Source organism: Perca flavescens, chromosome 13 (assembly GCF_004354835.1).
Source record: "Perca flavescens isolate YP-PL-M2 chromosome 13, PFLA_1.0, whole genome shotgun sequence".
NCBI lineage: Eukaryota > Metazoa > Chordata > Actinopteri > Perciformes > Percidae > Perca > Perca flavescens.
The window spans coordinates 20,049,004-20,072,836 of record NC_041343.1 but is presented as its reverse complement, the minus strand read 5'-3'; the positions used below and the strand labels follow the sequence as shown (position 1 = coordinate 20,072,836).

General features: G+C 38.6%; 3 protein-coding genes across 4 annotated transcripts; all 3 read right to left on the bottom strand.

The window, feature by feature from the left end:
- Positions 1 to 1,307: 1,307 nt before the first annotated feature.
- On the bottom strand, positions 1,308 to 4,415 carry fam89b (family with sequence similarity 89 member B). Of its 2 annotated transcripts, XM_028595623.1 has the most exons (3): positions 4,209 to 4,415; positions 3,824 to 4,132; positions 1,308 to 2,246 (listed from the first exon to the last, which is right to left on the bottom strand). In XM_028595623.1, exons 2-3 carry the CDS (start codon positions 4,076 to 4,078, stop codon positions 1,989 to 1,991), a joined length of 513 nt encoding a protein of 170 aa, XP_028451424.1. In that variant the 5' UTR covers positions 4,079 to 4,132; positions 4,209 to 4,415; the 3' UTR covers positions 1,308 to 1,988. The 2 variants fall into 2 exon arrangements, with proteins under 2 accessions (XP_028451424.1, XP_028451423.1); XM_028595622.1 differs by having other exon boundaries at positions 3,824 to 4,414.
- Positions 4,416 to 4,842: 427 nt separating this feature from the next.
- On the bottom strand, positions 4,843 to 7,344 carry znrd2 (zinc ribbon domain containing 2). Its single transcript, XM_028595591.1, has 4 exons — positions 7,264 to 7,344; positions 6,634 to 6,785; positions 6,443 to 6,527; positions 4,843 to 6,312 (listed from the first exon to the last, which is right to left on the bottom strand). The coding sequence occupies exons 1-4, from the start codon at positions 7,277 to 7,279 to the stop codon at positions 5,876 to 5,878; spliced, it is 690 nt and encodes a 229-aa protein (XP_028451392.1). The 5' UTR covers positions 7,280 to 7,344; the 3' UTR covers positions 4,843 to 5,875.
- A 1,509-nt stretch (positions 7,345 to 8,853) lies between these two features.
- On the bottom strand, positions 8,854 to 16,033 carry arr3a (arrestin 3a, retinal (X-arrestin)). The gene is made up of 16 exons (XM_028594553.1): positions 15,997 to 16,033; positions 14,285 to 14,316; positions 13,523 to 13,553; positions 13,345 to 13,405; positions 13,086 to 13,130; positions 12,776 to 12,966; positions 11,940 to 11,999; positions 11,742 to 11,818; positions 11,443 to 11,578; positions 11,196 to 11,280; positions 11,029 to 11,101; positions 10,776 to 10,913; positions 10,538 to 10,621; positions 10,415 to 10,438; positions 10,261 to 10,310; positions 8,854 to 8,864 (listed from the first exon to the last, which is right to left on the bottom strand). The coding sequence occupies exons 2-16, from the start codon at positions 14,290 to 14,292 to the stop codon at positions 8,854 to 8,856; spliced, it is 1,074 nt and encodes a 357-aa protein (XP_028450354.1). The 5' UTR covers positions 14,293 to 14,316; positions 15,997 to 16,033.
- Between the last annotated feature and the right edge of the window lie 7,800 nt (positions 16,034 to 23,833).

The following is a 23,833-nucleotide window of genomic DNA, read 5'->3' as shown; positions in this document are numbered from 1 at the left end:
GGCACATATATTCTAACAATAACCACAACATATGCTGATTATAAATAGAGAACAACATGAGGCTGTCAACTCAAAACGTCACTCCCCTTCATTCCTGCTGTCTCCACAGCAAATGGTTTTCCCCACTCGGCAGGAGTGAAGAAGCTCTCTTGACTGGAGACAGTGTGTCCCCTGTTGGTCATAATTTGCAATATCATCATCTGATTATTTTTAATTCAAATACAGAAAGAATGTACATGTATGTGGTGTACACTTTAGTTTTATTTTAAGATGTAGATAAAAAAAAAAAAAAAAAAAAAAAAAGATTAATTTACTGGCTTTTCCGAAGCATTTGCCTGTCTGGAAAAATATACATTTCATTTGATTGGTGACTTAATCCAAGACTATTTAACTGTATCTCCTGGGCAGACTGTGTCACTTTACTTCTTAACCCTTGTGTGTTGTTTGGGTCTGTGAGACCCGTTTTCAGTATTTGCTAAAAGAAAGATTATGCTATTTATTATTTCTTCTAACTCAAACTCATTGGCCTTGGCTCATTTTCTGTGAAGAACATAAAAAATAACTTATTTTCAATGAGTGAAATCAACTGCAATGAATATTTTTTCCTTGTTTTCTCACAAAGAACGAAAATGATCATATGATTATAAATGTGATCTCACAGGGGTAAATGGCAAATATGAAAATCCACTGTGACAAAAAAGATTAATATTGAATTAAGGAGTTGCTTTCATTTGAACACTACCTACAGATAATACTGATGGAAGCTCATGATTTATGAGTATTTAATGAAATCCTAATATGCCTGCATCTAAGCAGATTCCCACCAGAATGAACCTTGAGTTTGTTCAGAAAGGGATAATTTGCCTAATTTTTTTTTCAGGTTTGTTAAAGGTCCCATGGCATGAAAATGTCACTTTATGAGTTTTTTTTAACATTAATATACATTCCCCCAGCCTGCCTATGGTCCCCCAGTGGCCAGAAATGGTGATAGGTGTAAACCGAGCCCTGGGTATCCTGCTCTGCCTTTGAGAAAATGAAAGCTCAGATGGGCCGATCTGGAATCTTCTCCTTATGAGGTCATAAGGAGCAAGGTTACCTCCCCTTTCTCTGCTTTGCCCACCCAGAGAATTTGGCTCACCCATGAGAGAGAGAGACATCATGGCTTTCAAACAAGCAAAGTGGCAGTTGGTCAAGGCCACACCCCCACCCTCCACCTGTGCATACATGTTTTGTTACCTGTAATTCAACAGGAAACGTCAGGTTGGGAAGATTTACAAATGTCTGATTTTACAGAATGACAAGACAAAGATTTTCAAAAATTTTCATTTTCAAAATAATTGCTCCTCATTTTTGGGCAAGAAGTGTGTATACTGTGTCAAATGCTCATACAATGAAAGAGAACACAAATTATTGATTGACAGCACTTCTGTTCTTCAGTCAAGACACTTAATGGCAGAATACTGTGTGATAGGAAAGATTATCCTGCTCGATTTACAGAACAGGGAGTCTGAAAAGTCTGGAATTATCAGGAAACCACAAACAGGGATCAGATGTATCAAAAGAGGAATCATACCTGATTATACAATAATTATAGAAATATTCCACATAAATCAAATTCAGTAACAAGACAGCAGCATGTAGTAGCACGAAGATTATAAAAAAAAAAGCAAAAAGCTGTTAACATCTGTTCTTACTTGTCTGTCTTGATTATTTTCCTCTTGTAGTTGGCGTTATTTCTGCTGAGATATACAACCAATGGGAAATAAAGCACACAGGTAGTGCGATATTAAAAGCTAATAAACAGCCAGTCAACTGGTATTACTGATACCCTGAGAAATTGATTTGCTGTAAAAAAAAAAAAAAAAAAAAAGCCCACAACCAGAAAAACAATCTGGATAAGAGATGTATGGAATAATAACTAGTGTAAATAGGGTGTCAAATAAGGTGTCTCAACAGCACATAGCGCATGGAGCGTGTGTGTATCTTCATCAGGGAATATGAAAAGAGTCTTTGATCCACTGGTCCCTGGAGTTGCTGTTGGGTGGAGGCAGAGACAAGGACGAAGAGGACGGAGGCTGTGAGAGAACTCCAGTCTCCCCTTCATCTTCATCCTCCTCCTCAGAGGATCCATTATCAGCACCGAGCGAGGCCTCGGACAGGAGCGAGGAGCCCTTGTACTCCTGGATGGACTCATGGAGAGACCACAGCTGGCACAGCAGAGACATGTCGAGCTGACGCAGACCCACCTGTTGCACACAAACACAAAATATCTGTTCTGGCCATCAAAGATCAATCAATCAATCAATCAACATTTCTCTTTTGATACATCTGATCCCTATGTGTGGTTTCCTAGTCTATATCCACGACGTTCCACTTGCGGCAGGGGTGTCAAACTCATTTTCACTAGGGCCACACTGGAAAAAGAGAATCACACCAAGGGCCAGACATGTAGAGTTTATTGACGTGCTTTTGTTACTGCATGTCACTTTTTTTTTTTTTTTACATTTTGGTAGCTTTTTTCCTCATTTTTGTTCCGACTTTTTTGTGCTTTCTCAGACATTTGTCACCTTTTTGTAAATTTGTTGCTTTTTCCGACATTTTTTAATGCTTTTTGTCACATTTTTGTTGACATAAAGCCCTACAAAAGTCATCAAAAGACTTCAGCCATCATAGAATTTAGCTAATCAAGCAAAACAATGATACATTTTTTTTAACAACAACCTGTTTCACAGCGAGTGAAGTCTCAGAGTTGGCAAATCTGCCATATTCTGCTTTGAATGTCAGGTAATTGCAGTTTAAAAAACACTTTCCTGTGTTTTTGGTTTGGTGCACAACTAGGCGGGCCAAAATGTATTGTGAACCCAAATTGATACACGGGCCGGATTTGGGCTGCGGGCCTTGAGTTTGACACGTGACTTACGGGATTGCTCTGCTGCCAAAGGAAATTAGTGTCCTCATTTAAAATCCTAGTGGCCACTGGCCTGAGGGTAGAAGCTCCTCCTGAGCCTCTCAGTGCTGGCCCGGGGTATCCGGTAACTTCTACCCGATCTCAACAGAGAGAAAAGGCTGTTAGCCGGCTGGTTTTAATCTTTAATGGTTCTCCTAGACTATTTCTTGCAGCACCTGGTGTAAATATCCTTTAGGCAGGTCGGGGCAGTGTCTATTGTGTGTTCAGCCAATCAAACCACCCACTGCAGGGCCTTCAGTACCAAGCAGTGATGTTCCTTGTCTATCCTGTCAGGACGCTCTCAATGATGCAGGAGTAGAAATTGCTCAGTATTTGAGGGGATACCTGGAATTTCCTCAGGTGTCTGAGGTGAAACAGTCTCTGCCTTGCCTTTCTCACCACTGAGTCAGTATGCAGTGCCAAGTCAGACCCTCGGTGATGTGGACACCAAAGTTGAAACTTGAAGCTGTCCACCCTCTCCATTAAGGACCTGTTGATATTAAGGGGGCGTAGTTCCTTCCCTGCTTCTCCCCAAAGTCTACTATCATCTCTTTAGTCTTGCTCACATTTATTGGTTGTTATCCATACACTAGTGCCTCAGGTCCTCTACTTTTCATTGTTTATTCAGATTATACAAATGTTGTAATGACATAATAAATAACGAATGAGGGAACTTTCATTATTGGAAAAAGCTATAAGTGGACCTTGAGTTAAGATGATTTTGTCAAAATCATTTCTCTTCATAATAAGTGTTTAACTGCATTTTTGTGTGAAGCAGCAAAGAGCAATTGCACAGGTTTTCTTTGCATAGAATATTAAATGCGTGTACTAGCTAGGTTATTTAGACAGAGGCAGGATATTCGCAGACCACCTTACCATCTCTTTCCGCAGCAAAGCCAGAGCAGCGTCCAGTCCGCCCGGTTTGCCGTGACCGCGCGGCGCGTCCCCGCCACCGCGGCTGATGTCGGCCTGTATGCGCGCTCTCTTGCTGTGCACCTTCTCGATGTCCCTCCACGACCCGCCGCTGGAGTTCAGGATGCCGCTCAGGCCTTTGGGCAGCGGAGGCAGCCCATCCACTGAGGAGACACCGCCCACCGGACAGTCCGCCGCGCTCCACCGACTCCCGTTCATCACGACGCTGCACAGCAGACAGCTGACTCAGCAGGAGACGTAACGCCACACTTTCTGCATGGATCGATAGGGAAAGAAAATCACTTTCCAATGCGCACACAGACTAATTTTGCTTCTTTTGTTGTCTCACCATCACCCAGAGGTGCTATTTTCCTCTCTCCCAGCAGCAGCGGTGTCCCAAGTCTTGGAAACGGGCTTTTCAAAGGGAAAAGCAAAAGCTACAGTAGAAGCAGTGAATTCCGACTTAATGTCAGGCTTCCTGGCTTTGTTTTGTTTCCTCTCCTTTGTGTGGTAGAGTTCACTGACACAGACAGCCCCCGGCTCCGCCCGGCAGTGACCGCGCCACGCCCCGGTACAGTCTGCGTTTTGGGATAAAGGGAGACGGTTAGTGGTTTGATTCAACTGGAATACTGCTGAGCCACGTTTAGACACAACACAAATAATTACACTCAATTCTATCTAACACTGACAACTGAAACTAGCCAATGTTTGCGTAGACCGGTAAAATGATAAATTGGCCACATAAATAACCAAACAAATAAATGCGTCTATAAGTTGATTTCCAGTGTGATACTTGCGTTGAAACAAAGATGCAGAAGTATAGCTGCAGACATAACTGTGATTCACAGGGAACATTTTAAACAAAAATGCACTTTACATGTTTATTGATAGCCTTGGTACTGGTTTAGGGTTTCCCAATTTAACTCTATGGCATTGCGTTTCGCATTTGGCGCCCTCTTGTGGAAAGAAACAAACTGCAGAACTCCTGAACAGGCAAAGCTTTATTCAGGTACATAGTCGAAAAAAACTAACAGCCATGAACAACACTGAAGCTGGCTTTGATCAAATATGAAGTGATGTCTATTAATGTACAGTGAACAGTGCATTTGCTCCAGATGGTTTTAGTGGATAAAGAATTATGAGTCTGACTCCTGAATGTTGCCTCTGTGCATCACTGAATCACATGACTAATCATCATCATCAACATCCTGTATCAAATATATTTACAATAAAAACCTCAGAACTGCCAGCACACAATAACAATCTTTCATCACCAGAGCGTCAGTTACAACAGAAATCCATCGCAGACTTAACAGTAAATAGAAAATGCACATCTGATTAGAGGACTGGCATGTTTAACAACATACCAACAGATTATATATTTTAATAAATGACTTACAGCCTACTAGTATGTTGTATATCAGCACAGACACTTGCTTGTGCAGACACACAATTATCCAGACATTTGTGCAATGGGGTTTTAGCTTTTGTTTGAATTCTGTCATTTGCAAATCCACATTTTTTGGATACTACTGAATAACCAATCAGTAGTAGTTTTTCCAGATGTCAGTTAGGTGGCCATTTTTGGATTAATGGATCGAAGCCAATCAACTAATAAATTACCAGTCTTTTACCGTTGAATATAGATTAAAATCTCATTTCAAAATGTTTTTAATGGCCAGATGGTTTTAAATTCATACCAATGATGAATATGCATTTAGAAATGTTCAGTTGTTATTATATCATAACTTACAAATTGATAAAGTTGACAGACAAATGTTTGTACTTAAACATATTATGAAACAATTTAACATGATATTTCTGCCAGCCATGTAGGTATGGTAACTTTAATCTTATTTCAAGTGCATTTCCTGACTAATTTAGAATTCAGCTCTACGCAAGGATCCAGTCAAAGAGAGATGCTGCAATGCAGCGAACCAGAGTCAGTATTCCAGGACTGAGGCAAGTAGAAACAGCGTTCCCATTAATCCAGGGTTTCAACCTTTGCCATGGTGGTTACTGGCTAAGCTCCTTGAGGCTGCGCAGCGAGTTGGCACAGCTGGCGATGAGGCTGCAGAGCTGGATACTTGACTCTAGGGAGGCCGAACTCTGTAGCTGGTTAGTGGCCCAGCGAAGTTTGGTTAGAATAGCTTCCTCAGCTTCTTGCAACACAGGTTGGAGGCCAGCGGTCTGTGGAATAACTGGGGGGCGAGTTGGTGCCAGGGTTGGGGTGGGGGCAGGAGGTGAAGGAGATGGGACAGCAGGTGGAGGCAGGAGAGCTCTCCCCCCCGCGGCAGCTCCCTCACAGTGCTCCGGTCTGGGCAGAGGAACTGACACACTTGCCTGACTGCTGCTGGGGCCTTCATTCATTTCAGGGGCCTGGGACGGTGCAGTGGACTGGGCTGCAAGCTGTCTCTCTCTAACTTGGGACAACGCTGCCTGCGCATTCAGAGCTGAGTGGATTGGAAAAAAGACATTGAAAAAAGCACAAATATAATTTACAAAAGGCTTAAGGCAAGATAAGCAGAGAATGGAGGAAAGGAGACTGAATAACATGTGCATTAATTGTGAAAGTGTGCATACCAGGGTTGTCCTTGTCAACATCAGAGTCCAGCTCCTGACATGAGACACAGTAATTTTTCTTCTGTTTGTCCTGGAGAAGAATTGTCTGGAAACACAAAACTAACTTATTTCAACAGGTTACACAACTCCACCTTTTCTACATTATTAAAAGGTACTACCACAATCACTGCATAAAAATCCACTTCGCTCACCCCACACACATCACAGCACTCTCCCAGCATCTTGTATCCTTTGAGCAGGTAGTCTCCCATCAGCTTGCTGATTTTGTCTTGTCGCTCTCTGCGAGCCTGGATCACCTTCATCTCTGCCTCTGTTGGAGGCTCCCACTCAAAGTCCTCGTCACCTGGGATCAGTAACAGAGAGCTGATTTAATTAAACTTTGTCCCACCTACACAAACACTGTAATGCACTTTTATATTTACAAAAGTCAGTGATTTTTGCTGTGATGACACAGCCCTTAGCACTGCTGTGACGTGTGTGTGTGTGTAGATGTTGTCTATTTATGTTAGCCTTTCACCTATTTCATTCGATTTTTGCAAGACACTTTTGAGAACATTCGTACACCACTCGGTTTCGTTTAGGTGTCATAAAACGCGATTAGCATTGCCGCAGTGCTCTGCTAAGAAATTATGATAAGCTAGCTAGCAAACCAACCGGGCTAACGGTTATCTATACGGTGGTGACGACAAAACTTAGTAAAAATAGAATTACACACGATAATTACTGCCTACATTTACGACAAAGTAGTTATTTATCAACAGCACAGGTAAATGGGAGAAATGTCAAAGTTAACTCGATTATAATCTCATACGTTCACAAACCTCCATTCAGAGCCATGTTGCTTCAGTGCTACACGTTGTGCGTGATGACGTCAGAGCCGTCCAGCGTTGGCGTCGTCGTCGTCCTCTTCTTTTATTTTTTTTCTTTTGAGGCAGTTGGCCTCTTAACGTTGTACTCTACTGCCTTCCTCTGGATAATAGTCTTCCTCTAGTAGCTCTCATAAAACCAAGTAGGCTAGCAATGCTCTTTCCTACACACTGTCTCCACACTCCAATATACTTTTAACACTGGTAATGTACTTGTCTCTATACATATTTTATCTTTTTTTGTGATTATTTATTTATTTATTTATTGTATAAATACCCCCCACCAACTCCCGACATGATGAACCATTAGCAGTGTACAAACTGTACATAGAAAAGAAAAAACACACAAAAATAGTACAACCTACATATTCCTCCCAACCCCACCCCCTGCAACCCAGGAATCCAATGACCAGATATGAATAAATACATGTATATGATTATGCCACTTTCCTCCATCATCCATGATGATTTCCACAATAGAAATAGCAAAGACTATACATAACAGGCTTTTGGCCTTTGTTAGATAGGATCGCTGAAGACAAGAAAGAGGAGAGAGGGGGGATGACATGCAGTGGCCATGGTCGGACTCGAACCTGGGCCACTGCCGTAAGGACTGAATCTCAGACCAGAACCAGATGAGCTACCAGGGCGCCCCTTTTCTCTTTGACCAGCAGATCATCTTTTTGTGTTTTGGCATGATTGCTGTGCAATATCCCGGTAGGAAGAGAGTCATTCTCTCACCGACACTGAATGTGGTGGTTTCCAGCAACAAGATACCATTCTTTTAGCAGCTGCATGACCAGCTAACAAGAGGCGCCTATCATTTGTATTTAGTTCCAAAGAGGAGGTGTTATATAAGGGAGAGATGGCTTTGTCAATAATATTAGGTTTATTTGAGATGTTTTCCCAAAATTTAATTTTATCTCAATACTACTTAATTATGATGTTTGAGCTAAAGTGACTTCAAATGTAATCCTCACTTTTATTATTATGATAGCAGTCAATGAGATGTATGATTATATTAATAAATGCTGAAAAAATCTAACCAATACATTATAAAATAATAGGCTATACATATTCTGAACTAGCAAATTATTATAAAACATACATTTGTAGAGTTTGGGAGTTGGACTTTTTCCTTTTTTAATTTCTGATCAACAACTATACACTTATATATGTCTCATACTTTTACAAATCAGCTGAAAACAACTCAGTCTGGGTTGGGAACATCATTCATGACCACCTGTGTCTCATTCTGAATCTTGATTATGAGGAATTGATAATCCTTGAATAAATCTTATTTTTGGACTTAAAGAAAGCATCTAATATGAAAGATACAGTATATACAGTAGAATATTTAGGTTATGAAATAGTAGTTTTACAGTTTGGTACTGCATATTTTAAGTTACAGTAAACAAGGTTAAATGAGTCATGATTTGTTTTATTTGGAAGCAGAAATTCTAGTATTTTATTAAAATATAATCCAACTCTTAAAAGACTAACAGTGGTTGGGTAAATAATTGATTATCCAACACATGGACAAACTCAGAGCATTTCTGAAAAAATAAACATAAACAATGAACAATGGTCACATTTTTACTGCTATATAAACCAGACCTTTATTCTAAACCTTGCGATTTTTACTGGTATATAGTATAGTATAGAATTGGGGCACTATGAAGATGTAGAGAAACACACAAAGAGACTGTGTTAGAGACACAGAAGAAGTCCTAAGTGTGGCCTCCCCACCACCGTAGTTAACCATGTATCTGTGAAGGCTTTCAGACAGGGAGAACCATCATCATTGTGTGTGTGTGTGTGTGTGTGTGTGTGTATGTGTAAAAAACAATGCATTGTAAACTTAATCTGAAGATGACATTGCATCCCAACTATAATCAGCAGAGACAAAAACATAAACAAAAATACTCACACCACATAATTCTGATTTTACATTACATTTTATTGTATTATGGGTTATTCAACTTGACATCAAAAACATAATCCAATACATTTCAGAAAGAGAAAAGGGCAAGTCAAAGTAATAGATAAGTGTACCACTGCAATCTAAAGAACAGTGGTGTTCATGGGTTTCAAATGAGTTTCCATCTTTCCCCACTCATACTCTGAAGTGAGGTGAAAAGAATGTTGTGTCTCTAAATGTTGGATACTATTTTGCAGTCTGAATTCTTCTTCTACAGCTAAATTAGAGTAGTTAAACAACAAAAAGACCAACACAATCTGTGAGGAGACTGATGTTACATCTATTCGTGTATCCATACGGTGTGTTGAAAAGGTTGTTCTCTTCAGTTGCTCAGTTATTGTTGATTCATTCACCACACACCAGTCACATCCTTCTTCTTTTCTGTCTTGTGTCATGCCCCCTCGTTGTCTTCCTGTCATTCTGTGGGTTTCTTCTCAACCCCCACTGTAACATCCTCTCTGGGAAGAAATAAACACAAAGATAATTTTACTACATGCAGTATGTGGACAAAAACAACACAATCAATACCTGAAATGTTTCGACATTATACTGTTATACCATAACATTACGCATTAAATTACCATATGGTTGATCACTCAACTGCATTTATCGTTGTCCACCATAATGGGGAAATTAAAAACAATCCTCAATCATTTATTTTTTCAATTCCCTGTTTGAATTATTTAATTTTTTTCATCACTCTGTTGCTGCGTTTGACAGACAACAAGCAATAATAAAGACCGAGCCTAATGTATAAACATGCATTAACACACGTGCACACACACAGACATGTTATACTTACGCTGAGTGGTCTTTACTCTGCTCAATTTGGGAAGCAGGTTGATGTGAAAGAAAGAAAATAGTAGGATGAGATGGTGAAACAATTACAAAAGCCAATAGGTGCACTGGTATCAGTGATGTAGTGTAGAGACAAATCTGAGGTTTGTTTGTGTAAGTAATTACAAAAATACCTTCAGGTTTGGGGTGCATGAGCTTTACTGGCACCTCCACTGAGACATCGCTGCAGAGAAAACCAAACAACCAATCAGAACAACACAGGTAATTCATGATCACTGCTAACTGGCAGCATAGGCTTTGATGTGATTGTAAATAAACCTTACTCACCTGGCAGTAAGGCCGCCCAGCAGGCTACATGAAGAAGAGAGAGTTTGTTGTTGTTAATTTCCCTTTTCATTTTTAATGAAGTTTCCTTAAAACAAAACTGCGTAACCAGGATCAGACACTTACCCTCCTCCGGCCACCATGAGGGTAATTTTAATCTTGTAGGAAACTAAAATTCCCAACACCTCTTTTTCTGCACCCGGTCCCAGTCTGTGGAGAAGAGGAATTAAGAAGGTTTAATTCAGTTAAGTGTCTTTTTAATAACTCACATTAGACATTATGGACATGGAGTGACATGTAAGAAAAGCTAAATGAATTCCATGTAAACTGCTACTTTTATCCTGTCCACTGTTTGTACACTCACACAGTGGTGGAGGCCAAGTTAGTGTCCTCCTCTTTCAGTTGTCCGTCCAGTGCAAGTCCCCTTTTTTCCTTGTTTTCAGCCAGCACGGGGGTGATAGTCATAGTTTTTTCGTAGGTGCTTTCAGGCTCCACTGTCTCTCTGTGGAGGATAAAACACAAACAAACCCATTCATGAACATACCAAACTGTGTTCTTATGCTTTGCTTCTATGATACTTGATATTTGCTGTGGTTTTTAGTTTTCTGTCCGCCTACCCAAACTCCGCATTCAGAACAGGCTTGGTATATTTGTCTGCTGAGTAGAGGACAATATCTGTGGTTTGGTCCACTACGAGAAGAAGGAAAAAAATAATTATGTTGTGCTTTTAGTAACAACTATATTAAATCTATATAAAAGCATTTCAGTTATCAGAGATACCCACCAGTGATTTTGAATTTCTTGACTGTTTTGTTACTCTCGTTGTTGATTTTGATTTTGATTGGGATTGGTTCGCCGTGAAAGTAGAGCTGTGGTCAAAACCAGGAAACAACTAGTTAATGGTGGGGAATAGGGAATGGTGGTATGATTGGGAAAACTTAGTCTGCATTCAAACTCACTCTGATAACAGACATTTAGAAAAGCCGAGAAATAAAACTTAAAGTTAGGAAAGATAAGTTTTGCTACTGTACATCTTTCTCCAATGAAGCTTCCAGGTGAACAGGCTTGTCCGACATCATGAAGCTTTTGCAGATGTCAGCCTTTGGCCCAGCACCCACCTCAGAGGGGGCGTACTGGATTTTACGAATGAGAAGGCGAGCTGAGTCCCTGTGGGTCAGAATGGGATAAAGAAAGTAGAATTAGTTAGTTTGTTAATTAGTTAATTAGTAGTACTATGTTAGACAGGCAGAACAGTAAGGTAAACAGCTAAAAGTTGAAAGATGAATAAATACAAGAGATTTTGAAAATGAAAGCATGAAAGTATACTCACTTCTTCTCAATCTTCTCATCAGGGTTGCACTTTTCCATGGCAAGGTAAGTTTTTACCTCAAAGTCAACACCACAAGCCTGCAAAGCAAAAATAAAGCAGCCCATAATCAACAGTGGCAACAATGAACATACTTGCTGACACACTGGACAGCTAACTGTTGAGAGGGGAATGGTGTTGGTAGCTAAGCATGAGGTTTACCTTCCCCTTGTCATCTGGTCCAGGCTGCAGAGAGATTGAGCATGGCAGGTTCTTGGGAATCTAGAGAGACAAAGAAGAACATTTATAACTTAACAGAAGTTCAGAAGAGTTGTTTTCATCATTTACTCATAGAATAAAAGATATTTTCAGAGATTGAATTCAATGCACTTATAGAAATCCTGAGTTCAGACACATTTACCAACCTTTTCTGGCCCAATCTTTAGGTCTTAAAATTCTTATGAATTAAAAATAAATGGTCAAGTTGTAAATGCGAGGATGGAGTATTGTTTTATTTTATTTGGAATGCTCTAAACTAATTATACACAAACATGGAACTATTTCAAATCAATTGAATCCCCTTTTAAAATGATAATATATCAAACAAGTGTATCTGCCATGACCCTCACTGCACGGCAAGCAACTCAACAAGTTTGAGCTTTGAAAGAATTTCAATTACCTATTTAAAGACAGTATTTAAAGAATACAATATAAGAATCCATAGAAATGTTCTGTCCATGACCCAATTTGTAAAATAAACTTTTCATTTCAACCTGAACACAAAAGGTAGAATGTGTGGTTGAACAGACTGAGGTCTTAAAGCTATAGTGCGTAGTTTCTGTCTCCCCAAGAGGAAGTCTAAATAATGACAATAACAGCTGTCAGCGCATCCACGTGATTCAAGTCTCCCGTGATCGTGCGTCAGTGATCTATCTCCTATAGGCAGCACTAACCCCAGGTACACTGACTATGGATAAGTAGACTCCCTTATACAACCCCACTTCAAAAAATAAGAAAAATCCCTTTAAACTCCCTTGTATCCGAACATGTTGTCATACTTCGAAAGTGAAAGGGTATGCGTTGTCTCCAGCCTTCTTCAGCAGGGTCTCGTGCATGGGGGTCAGAGTAGGCTTTTGGGACTCAGGGTAGATCTGAATATGATGGATCCAGATGTCCTTCCTAAAGCACAGGCCTACGGCATCCAGGTCTTCATTACCATACCGGAAGGCACATGCCAGCTGCACAAACACTGTCAACACATAATAGTAGCTTCGTTATTTCATTACAATCTCTTACATCTCCAAATTGTTCAACTTGGAAAAGTTTTGTTATTTAGGACTTTAAAAATTGAATGTTTTATGATGTTACCTTTCTTGTCTCCAAGAGTTGATGGGTCCAGCAACACAACACCCTCTGTAAAGGTAACAGTGCAGGCAATGTTATATTTATCATCCTTACAACACAGCTGCACACACACACACACACACACACACACACACACACACACACACACACACACACACACACACACACACACACACACACACACACACACACACACACACACACACACACACACACACACACACACACACACACACACACACACACAGAAGAAGGAACGTACCAACATTTTCCACACTGGTCATGGTGTCCACATAGTCCCTCTTCCCCAGGTAGAGGCAGAGCTGTGAGACAGAAGGAAGGGAAAACAGTTGAGGGTTTCAAGCCCTGTTGACAGTAAGTCTGTGTCCAAGTATGTTTTGCGCCTGGTTTCACTCATTTTTCATTCAAATGTAACTTACCCCTCCATTACGACTGGTCTTCTTGAAAACCCTGAGAAAAAAGGAAGAGAATCACCACTTTAAGACTATTTTTTATTCAAGAAAAGTTGAATGTATGGTTGCAGAAATATATATTTGTAATACAAATGTAGTTTAGCAAACATAGTAAGTAGCTTGTGATTGTAAATATGAGTACATCCATTAACAGAGTTACTGTCTGGGTTGTCCAGATAAAACAATGATTAGTTTTACACTCTGAATGTAATGTATGTTCATTTGCAAGCAGCAGAAGGGCCAATAATACCTTATTCACTTTGAGCCAGCTAAGAACAGCTAACTGGATAAGCAGCTTAACCTTATCGTTCCCAAATTGTGAGGGTGGCCCAGGTGAGAGAATTACAAATTGTGTGGCACATTCCTTATTAGCTGATTACCTGTGTTACTGTCTGAGACCAAATTTGAACCTATGCATCAACCTACTAAGCCTTTACAAACCTTAAATTAGTACTTTAAAACTACTCATCACTTCTAGGGGTTGACTGACCCGGATCAAAGTCTGTGAAGTAACTCCAAGGTAATACAGTTTTAAAAGTGATCACAGGTTTGAATGTGTTTCAGCTTTTATCAAAAGGGATCTTTCCAACAATAATAACTTTTGAGTTTTATTTTTGGTAAGTTACAGTGTGAATATCTGCACAATAACAATATAAAAAAGGCCTCTTTATCTTTTCTTAATCCTTGATTTTTCAGTTTGAAGCAAGTACGAAAGAAAATAACACCTACTTTGCCATCTCTGGAAGATCTTTGGAAGAGTTCTGTTGGAAGAAAAGAAAAGAGAAGGGACTTTATGTTATTAGGAGGTCCCAGTATCAGTCAGATGTTGTGATGAAGATGATTCTTCACCGACTGTCACCTTAGCAGCCGAAGTGATCATCTGTTTTGAAGGTTAATCCTTTGTGATGAGATCAGTGGATCAGTGTTCAGGCTCCTGGTTTATCCATTATTCTGGATTGTCCAATAGACACACCAAACTTAACCCAAACGCCAGATTTACACGGCACACACGATTATGTCACAACTAATTCCCCTCATCCGCAACAGCAGTGCAAAAGCTGTTTGGACTATTTCAGGACAGTTAAACGGATAAAACACATTCAGTAAATTGCTGTACAATATTATTTCTGGACTTAATAAGACACTAAGACCTTCTATAGCCCTGTAATAATGATGACTGAAAGGTAAAGAGAACTGTAAGCATTTGAATGTTGTTCATTAAAGATAAAGTGGAGTTTGCAAATTTTTCAATTTCCTTTCTGGCATCATCTACTTTACTCTTATTCACTTGTGTGTTCTACCAAATATTTACTATGAAATATTTGATAACTTACAGTACATACAGTTATCCTACCTCAACTTGAAGCATAATATACCTTTGACTGAATTAATGAATACATTAAGACTGAAAATAATGGTGGCTTCTTTGGTCCAGAAGGAATTTCCAATCCAAACCAACTATGTAGATTCCGGAGCAAGGACTGCATGTGCCTTTCAGGACCATGGAGAGGTACAGCACATGTGCTTCACTTAATTCTGATTGGATAATATTTGTGAAATATCCAGAAATGCTCACCTCTGACTGCTTAGGAACACATCTAAATACTGACAAACTAAATCATCACGCGATTCTTGCAACTACTTTGCTGAAACTATCAAGTACAATAGTATTTCACATTTGATATTTCATCTTTACCTGTTATATTTTGCAGTTATTATTGGATTAATGTTTAGGCCAACATGCTCTGCTATAATCATCGCTCAGTTTAGCACAATTAATGCAGGTTGGAGACTTGATGTCACTTTGCCCCCTAAACTGAGCCGACAAACTGCATCTTGTATCTGTGTTTCACACAGTTAAAATATGTTTATGATTAACATTCTTTATTACTTCAACTGATATATGCCTGCACTTGTGGCTCTGCATCAAGGTTGAAATTCTGTACTGTCTAACAAGAGGAATTCTGGGAGATCAGCACATTTTCTTGCAAACCTACTGTCAATCCTTTAGGCTGCTTTAATCTACAGCAGCCATACTTTGACAAGTTATGGTCAGTCTGGTAAATTGACACAAGTATTATGCAAAAGTATGCGTCTTTCTCAAATACATTTATCCGTTGTAGAAAAGCTTCGCAACTCCCATTTAGATAAATTGTAGGCTGTCTAAGACAGTACAACGTGATAAAATTAGAAGGACTACCGTTCCCACTTCACTCCAAGATGTAACATAACTCACTGATTTTCCACTTAAAGTAGGTAAGAGTTTCTGTCACAATTATATATAATCTTTCCGATATGAGTCCATGTCGTTTTTCCTTCTCAGTATTCTATTAAAAAAGTAAAGATTATGCTCCAAATGGGCTACAGGCAACAGCTATATTCTATCCATCCATCCATCCATCTTTCAATCTTTCCATCCATCCATGAAGATGAAGTCTTACCTCTTTTCAGTTGCCTGGGAGCTTGGTAGAGTCTGTCAGGGTAAGTGGAGAGTGCAGTCAACAACTGTTGATCTGCCTTTTTATACGTTCAGCCTCTCCCTGAGCATAGTTGGGGGTTGCCTGCTTCATGATCCAGTTAAGCAATCAGCTGATAGTTTTTTTTGGACTACAAAGGTTTTAAAAATACACTTGGGTAGTAGTAGGCTGATAATCCCATTTGCACCTGCATAAACAAAGCATCAAGTCTCCTTTAATTAGAATAGAAAAGGGTCATGCAGTTTAAGTGTAAGGGTTGTTTTTTTTTAAATCAGGGTTAACTTCTCTGACAGTGATACTTCTTTTGTCAAAATTCCAATCCAATCCAATCCACTTCATTTATATAGCACAATTTAAACAAACAACAAGGTTACCAAAGTGCTTTACAAAGATAAAAATATAAAACAGAAAAAAACAACAACGACAAAATAAATAAAATAACATCAACAATGACAGCGACAACAAAGACCACAGCAGCTCTCATGGTGAATCAAAGGCCAGGGAATAAAAATAAGTTTTCAAACTGTGCGCACTTTTAATGTGCGGTGGTAAATCATTCCACAATTTAGGAGCAACTGCTGAAAAGGAGCGGTCGCCTCTGGTCTTCAACCTGGTCCTAGGCACATTCAGCAGCAGCTGATCCCCACACCTCAATGACCTTGACGGGGTGTAAATGTGCAGGAGCTCAGAAATGCTCGTTGACTGGATGTATAAATTTGTTGGTTGACTTGTGTTTAATAATAGCCTTTATAACTGCTATTATTAGCATCTAAAGAATCTGTCCTTTCTTTGTGAGTCAGGGATTGGCTCATCATCAGCAAAATGTGGACCTGGAGACACCTACTGGAGTGGAAACTACCACAGAGGTGGTTACAGATGTGTAGATGAGATCATAATGAATCTGAAGATGGGTGTGGTCCGAGCAAGGGCGCCACAGGAGGTTGTTCCTCTGAGTGTCACATGCTTAGAGTTAAAACTGGTCTAACAGCACGCATCCCCACATCACATCTCAATATTCTTGGACAATTATGTACAATAATTCCTGCAATAGTTCTCAGCTACATGAACAAAAGTGTATTTATTTATTCACTGCTGCTACTTGTATTCATACTGTACCTGCACTGCAATATAATTTGTACAATCTATTGAAACAATCTTTTTAACCTAATCTGACACACACAAGGACAGTACATCAGAGGTTACAGATAAAAGGATAAATATATACACACATGTGTATGTATAACACGTATGTATATGCACATACACACACATTTATATGCACTCACTGATTGTTCTATAAAGTCCTTTAGCAAGTGATGCAGACAAAAACAATTTGTGAGTTGTGTTACTGCAGATTTCCCTTCATCTACTTTGGCTCCTAACAGACACACTTCTGGGGATAGTGCTAATATTACACATAAGATATTTTGGACTCCTTCCCAAAATATCCTTATTTCTGTGCAGTACCATAAAATATGTATAAACGTTTCTCTTTCTCCACAGCCAAGCCAGCATAAATCATCACCGACATATTTTGATTCATTTTATTCAGCTTCTGTGGAGTAATATATGTACAGTATACAATCTTCATCTGTATGAGTTTATATCTAACGCATTGATACATTAATTATACACTTTATTATTTATTTTATTTTATTTTATAATTATAGTCTCCCATTGATCTTGTGGTAGGTGTTTTCCCAGATCGCGTTGCCATTGTAATATAACTTTATCCATGCCACTACAGTAGGAGAAAATTAAAATTCTGTACATTTTCAGTTTGTTATCAGTGTCTTTATCTGAGGCCAGTACAGTGCCTTGTGTTACGAATTTCTGCAATGTAGATTTTAACTGGAAGTACTGCATAAAACCTTATGATCAGAATTATCTTTATGCTCATTAAAACTCATTATTCCCCTCCTGCTATACAATTCTCTCCAACGTTTTAAGATTATGACCTTTTCACTCCCATCATGGACATGAGGGCATCTCTAATCGATCAATTTCTTTTGGAATATCTTTACTATTTCACATAAGAAGGTAATAATTGGATTCTTAATGTTTGTATGGATCACAATGAAGGGACATCTGTTTTTTATTCTCACCAACAATATTCTGTTCTAGCCATATCCAGCTACCGACCTGGCACTGTTTTGATAGGCCCAGAGCATGGGTTACATACCAATAAAGGCCAAATAATATGTATGTATTTCTGGTATCCCTTTTTCTTGTGATCTGTTGATTTATTAAGATTGAGTATTGTTTTTTTATTCCCCAATAACAACATTATAAAAGCCTTTTAATTTCTTTAAACCAATATTTAGGTATTTTTAGTGGAATCAATGATATCATAAGAGATAATCTGGGAAAAACATTAATTTTGATTATCTCTGTCCTGCCCACAAAGATAGCTGAAGTGCTCCCCATCTGGTAAGATCTTCTTTAATAAAAGTTTTAATCAATTTAGGACCACTTATCTTGAATATCTTCTCAATTGGGGAAATTATACTTATACCAAGATATTTAAGTCCCTCCTTCGTCCAAACTATCTGAGTAGTGGCAAGATGTGCTGGAAAGGTCATGCAGTTGAGAGGTGTCACTTTACTCTTATTTCAATGTACTTTATATCCCGAAAGGTTACCAAATTCATGTACAGTTGTAAATAAGTGGCAGTGAGGTTCCTGGATTTGAAAGAGTAAATAAATCAACTGCATATTAATTTATTTTGAAATCATACCCATATCTATTAATACCGCTTATTTGTTGGTTAGCCCTGATAGCACATGCGAGGGGTTCTAGTGCCACAATAAAAATGATTGGTGAGACTGGACATCCCTACCTTGTTGTTTAACTCAAAAGATAAAGATGAAGGCACAAGGTGCATTGCCAGTATTTTAGTGAATTACATTTAATCATTACTAAGCAGACTGAGGGGTTTCAAATTACTCATTTGCATATGATCTTTGCCAGGCTTTGGTATTGTTGAGATTACAGCTGTTCGCATGCTGACAGGCATTGATTTAGACATTATAATATAATTGTGTAACATTGTGAGAAAAGGGGTCAATACATCGTGGAAATATTTATAGAACTCCATAGTCAATCCATCTTCCTCTGGTGTCTTACTGTAAGACAGACAACTTATTGCATTTTTGACCTCTGTATTTGTGATATATTTCTCTAAAATATTTGTTTCTACATCTTTAACCAAGGGTAAGCTTATGCCATCAAAGTTATGATCTTCATTTAAGTTAAAATTATTCTCTGATTGATATAATTTCTTATGGTAAGTTTTAAAACATTCGTTAATTTTCTTTGATCTTGTATTGGCTGTCCATTACAATCATACATCTTTAAAATTGTATGTTTGGATTCTAGTTCTTTTAGCCTCATTGCCAGCAGTTTGCCTGCCTTATCACATGACTTAAAGCTATTTCTTTTAAGTCTAAACAGTGCAAAAGCAGTTTCTTCATGTATTATTTCTTGCAATTGGGCTCTACAAAGTAGCACAGAGTCTCTTAATGTGGCATTATTTGGCTCCCTCCTATGTCTCTTTTCCAGCTTCTGAAGTTCTGCTTTTAGCATTTTTTTCCTTCCATTCTTCTCTTTTTTGCAGTTGATTAGTTAATTATCCATCCCCTACATGTGGCATTAAATACCTCCCATTGATGATACTGATTCTATATTTAAAGTAAAGTACTCAGTTACTGTCCCCCTTTTGGAGGAGGTAAATCTTCCAAATTTTGCCTATTGATGATTAGATTTTTTTAGTGTTGCTCATGAAAGCTCACAGACACAAAGGTTAAATACTAGCAATGACATTTCACCCATGTGTAATGTTTTTAGGTTGTTGTGGCACAGTGTGGATATTCTGAGTATTCCAGTCTGCCTGATCTCAGCAGATTAAGGGCTCCTAGTTCTATTTTAGCATGGATGATGGTGCGGTAACGTCAGAGTAAGCTGTCTTATTCAACAGTGTCTCAGAAATGTGCCAGAGATTAGACTCACCAGAAAAAAATCTCTTTGGACCTTTGAACTTTACCAATCTTTTGACAGGTGCATAATAACAAGCTCATGTTGAAAGTTTAAACTACATTTTAAATCCCAATCTTGTGAAGTGCTGACACAAGCACATACAGAATATTTAATTCAATTTTAAAGATGTGGCACATAAGGGCCAGTCTAAGGGGATTGGTGACATTATAATGGTTCAGACACTGATATTTGGGTTAATGCAGGTTCCCTGATTGAATCCTTGTTTGGGATGCAGTTCAGTCAGACAACCCACGTATGAAATGTATATTATAACAACAGAACATTGTGTTTGGCGGCCAGACTCCGACCTCATCACTCCTCGCAGTTTGGGTTTACATGAGATATTGGGGAGTGATGATAAAGTAGCTTCCCCCTGGCTGGAGCCTGCAGGTGGATGCTGGGGTGGTGATGGGGCTGCAGCAGCAGCATTGACAGGCAGAGATGGGGAAATTGTGCAGCTTAAATAGACTGCCAAAATGAGGGGGTGAGTTTGGTAAATGATACAGGGAGTGAGGCATGTCACTTTGTGTACAGCCGTGTAGCTTGAGTTGACTGCCTGAACTAGCTCGCAGGCGTCACCTCGTTTATGGTAAAAAGACAGATTCTTAACACAATACCAGCAGTAACCACTAGGCAATATTTAAAAAAGCATTATTTCATAAAATGTTGTATTCATTATTAAAATGTGAGTAAAGGGGAGCTAATGTGACAAAAGGTCTTAGTTGAAATCCAGCCAGCAGAGCGATCTCCAGGCCACCAGCACACCCCACAAGGCAAGGGTCACTGTGTCGTGAGGGCCATGGCTTAATGTGTTGTACGCTCAAATCAAGTGCAAGTGTTACGTGAGAGCTTTATAAGCTTATGCATTGCTCAGGTCGCTTTATTTTAACTGATGTAATGGGAAAATAAAGCCTCAAGCAGTTGTATAAACGTTCTTGCCTTCGCAACATCATGCATAACTACACATATTCAAGTTAAAACAAAACACATATAGAAGGCTCAGGTTTTATTAGTACAGGCCAACTTGTCTCCATACTAATCCCTGTTTTGTCTGCAGTGGAATTTATTTCCTGGAAACAGTCTAGCTTCTCTGGCTCTCAGCCCTTTAATCACGAACATCCACAACACAATGTGACAGTGTGTAAATCCCTCTGAGGGGGATCTCCCAGATGAACACATGAGCGAACGATTAACTATCACACACAAATAAAAAGAAAAGCTTGTAAATATTTTGGACTTTGGAATCAGAATCACTGACATAATAGATGTCATGCATTATCTGAAAGTATTGGTGTGGTATGCAAATCATATTCAAAACATTTGTTAAAAAAACATACACAATGGGGCCATACGTGGAGGCCCAGGGTTCCTGCATGTCTTCCCCCCCTCCCCTTTCATATATATATATATATATATATATATATATATATATATATATATATATATATATATATATATATTTTTTTTTTTTTTCCGTTGAAAACAGAGAGAGTGAGACTCTCTGCCTACTTTATGTAGCCTATGTAATCCAATTCATTTGTAAACTCTTAATAAAATAGCCCACATGTAAATATTGGGGTTCACTCAGAACAAAGGCCACCAGGTTGATATGCAGAGTATTGTATGGTATTGTATTGTCTTTTTTTTCTTTGTCAGGTCCCTCCAGCACGCTAGGTTTAATATACCAAGACAGGTTTTTTGTACTTGCGGGCCCATTTGAATGCACTGTACTGAGTTACTTGCACCTGCTTAAAAAGCCATTTTTCCTATTTGTTCCTACATGTGAGAAAAGATTTGTTTTAATAACCTTAACTTAAACAAAGCATTCTCAATGGAAAATGCCATATCTTTGGAAAACAATAACATGATCTGATACTTAGGCAAAGCAATGCTTTAAGCTAAATGCTAACATCAGCATGCGAACATTCTCACCGTGACAATGCTAATATGCTGATGCTGGAAGGTATACCTTTTTACCATGTTCTCCATCTTAGTTTAGCATTTTCAACATTCTAACATTTACTTATTAGCACTACGTACAGCTGAGGCTGATGGATATGTCATTAGTTTAGCAGGTATAAAGTCATACATTTAAATGTGCCAAAGGAAAAGTCACCAAAGTCAGTAGGATTTTTCCTCTGGGAAATTACATGTCAGTAGGGGAGACCAGGTACGGTTGTAACACTTTTTTCTTCAGCACCTAAAACTACCTTTTTTTTTAGCTACCCACATTTGTCTACTACAAATGGCAACAATTTAAATTTCTTCAACTATATTACAGACTTTGTGAGATGATGACAAATACAAGGTGGTCCCCTACTGGGGTAGGTTGTAACACATATTGGGGTAAGTTGTAACAGGTAGACAAAATTAACAAAAACTTAGGCTAGTCAAGTGATATGCCACAACAACAGTTTTATTTTAAATGAATGGCTGCAACAATAAAATATGTGTGAATATGGGGAGTGTATGTGCATGCACACGTGTGCGTTTGTGTGTGCATGTCTGTACCTGCACATTCATATGGGTGTTTGTGTGTGTAAGTGTGTGTTTATGTGTGTGTATGTGTGTGTGAGTGAGAGCAAATTAACATAAACATACTTACCCCCATTGCACAGAACAAACAAATGAAATGCAGTCTTTATCAGTCACAATGGTGACAATAACAAACAACTTAAATGCATCCTTAAGTCACAATGGTGACAATAACAAACAAATTAAATGCATTCTTAAGTCACATTTTATCTGAATCTGTAAAAGTTTTCAGTACTGTCATTATTTGAAAAGTTGTTACTAATTTATATCAATAAAGGTGGGTGTTTAATGTTTTACTTATCTTGTGGCCCTGTCTTGTAGAGGGGCACTGTAACAATTACTTCATTATTTTAGTTGTCATATTAAAGTTTTGACTGTAAAACTCTTAAAAATCAAACCTGGATGATTTTGATCATCTTAAATGTGATTGCATATACTGTATAGTAATGTATATTTAACATTAGTAGACAGGATTTAAAACAAAGTTTCAGGGGCTTTAATCAAGTTACACAAGGAGAACTTCGAACAATTTTTACATTAATCTTGATCGCTATAAATATGCTAGTAGTCGATAGAAAAAAAAACAAGCCGAATCAGTGCTAGTAACACGGAGCTGCTGCAGCTACATGTAGAGCTCCAAGTTAGCTAAAACGGCATGTGTGGGCATGATCTAAAGAGTGCCTTTGTTCCTCTTAACAGACACAAAATACAAATCAAATGTCTGTGCAACATGATCAGGGCCCTACAACAAGATGCATTTTCAACTCAGACATCCTGCCGGTAGCTAGCTCGATTGTTGTAGAAAGAAGTGGCTGATCTTTAATACAATATCTACATTGCCCATTATCAGCAACCATTCATTCAATGTTCCAAAGGCATATTCAGTTTACTAATCTGATATCATTTTAAAAGGCTAACTGAGAAAACATTGGAGAACCCTTTTGCAATTAGGTAAGCACATAATGTAATCTGAAAACTGCTGCCCTGGTAAAAAAAAACAATGCAACTGATCTCAGCTGGTACTCTGTCTATAATAGAGTGGAATGGAAATTTCTAAGTGACCCCAAACTTTTGACCGGTAGTGTGTGTGTGTTTGTGTGTGTGTGTGTGTGTGTATATATATAGTATATATATATATATATATATATATATATACTACCGGCACAATCACCCCAATATTTCTAGTATGGTACAAAGGTAAGTCGTGAACTGCCTGAGGTTAAACAAAAAA

Bases quoted from the DNA above. Each gene is read 5' to 3' on its own strand.
- znrd2 (XM_028595591.1), bottom strand. The intron at 6,528-6,633 runs GTGAGCGAAGTG...TTGTGTTTCCAG, and splicing joins AGTGCTGTGATGTGTGTGGG to ACAATTCTTCTCCAGGACAA. The intron at 6,313-6,442 runs GTATGCACACTT...CAATCCACTCAG, and splicing joins TGTTGACAAGGACAACCCTG to CTCTGAATGCGCAGGCAGCG.
- fam89b (XM_028595623.1), bottom strand. From the start codon at position 4,078: ATGAACGGGAGTCGGTGGAGCGCGGCGGACTGTCCGGTGGGCGGTGTC. The intron at 2,247-3,823 runs GTAAGGTGGTCT...TGTGTGCAACAG, and splicing joins CTTTGCTGCGGAAAGAGATG to GTGGGTCTGCGTCAGCTCGA.
- arr3a (XM_028594553.1), bottom strand. The intron at 12,000-12,775 runs GTATGACAACAT...TTGTCTCTCTAG, and splicing joins CATACCCTTTCACTTTCGAA to ATTCCCAAGAACCTGCCATG. The intron at 10,311-10,414 runs GTGAGTAAGGTT...TTTTCTCTGCAG, and splicing joins CTGGGCGGCCTTACTGCCAG to CGATGTCTCAGTGGAGGTGC.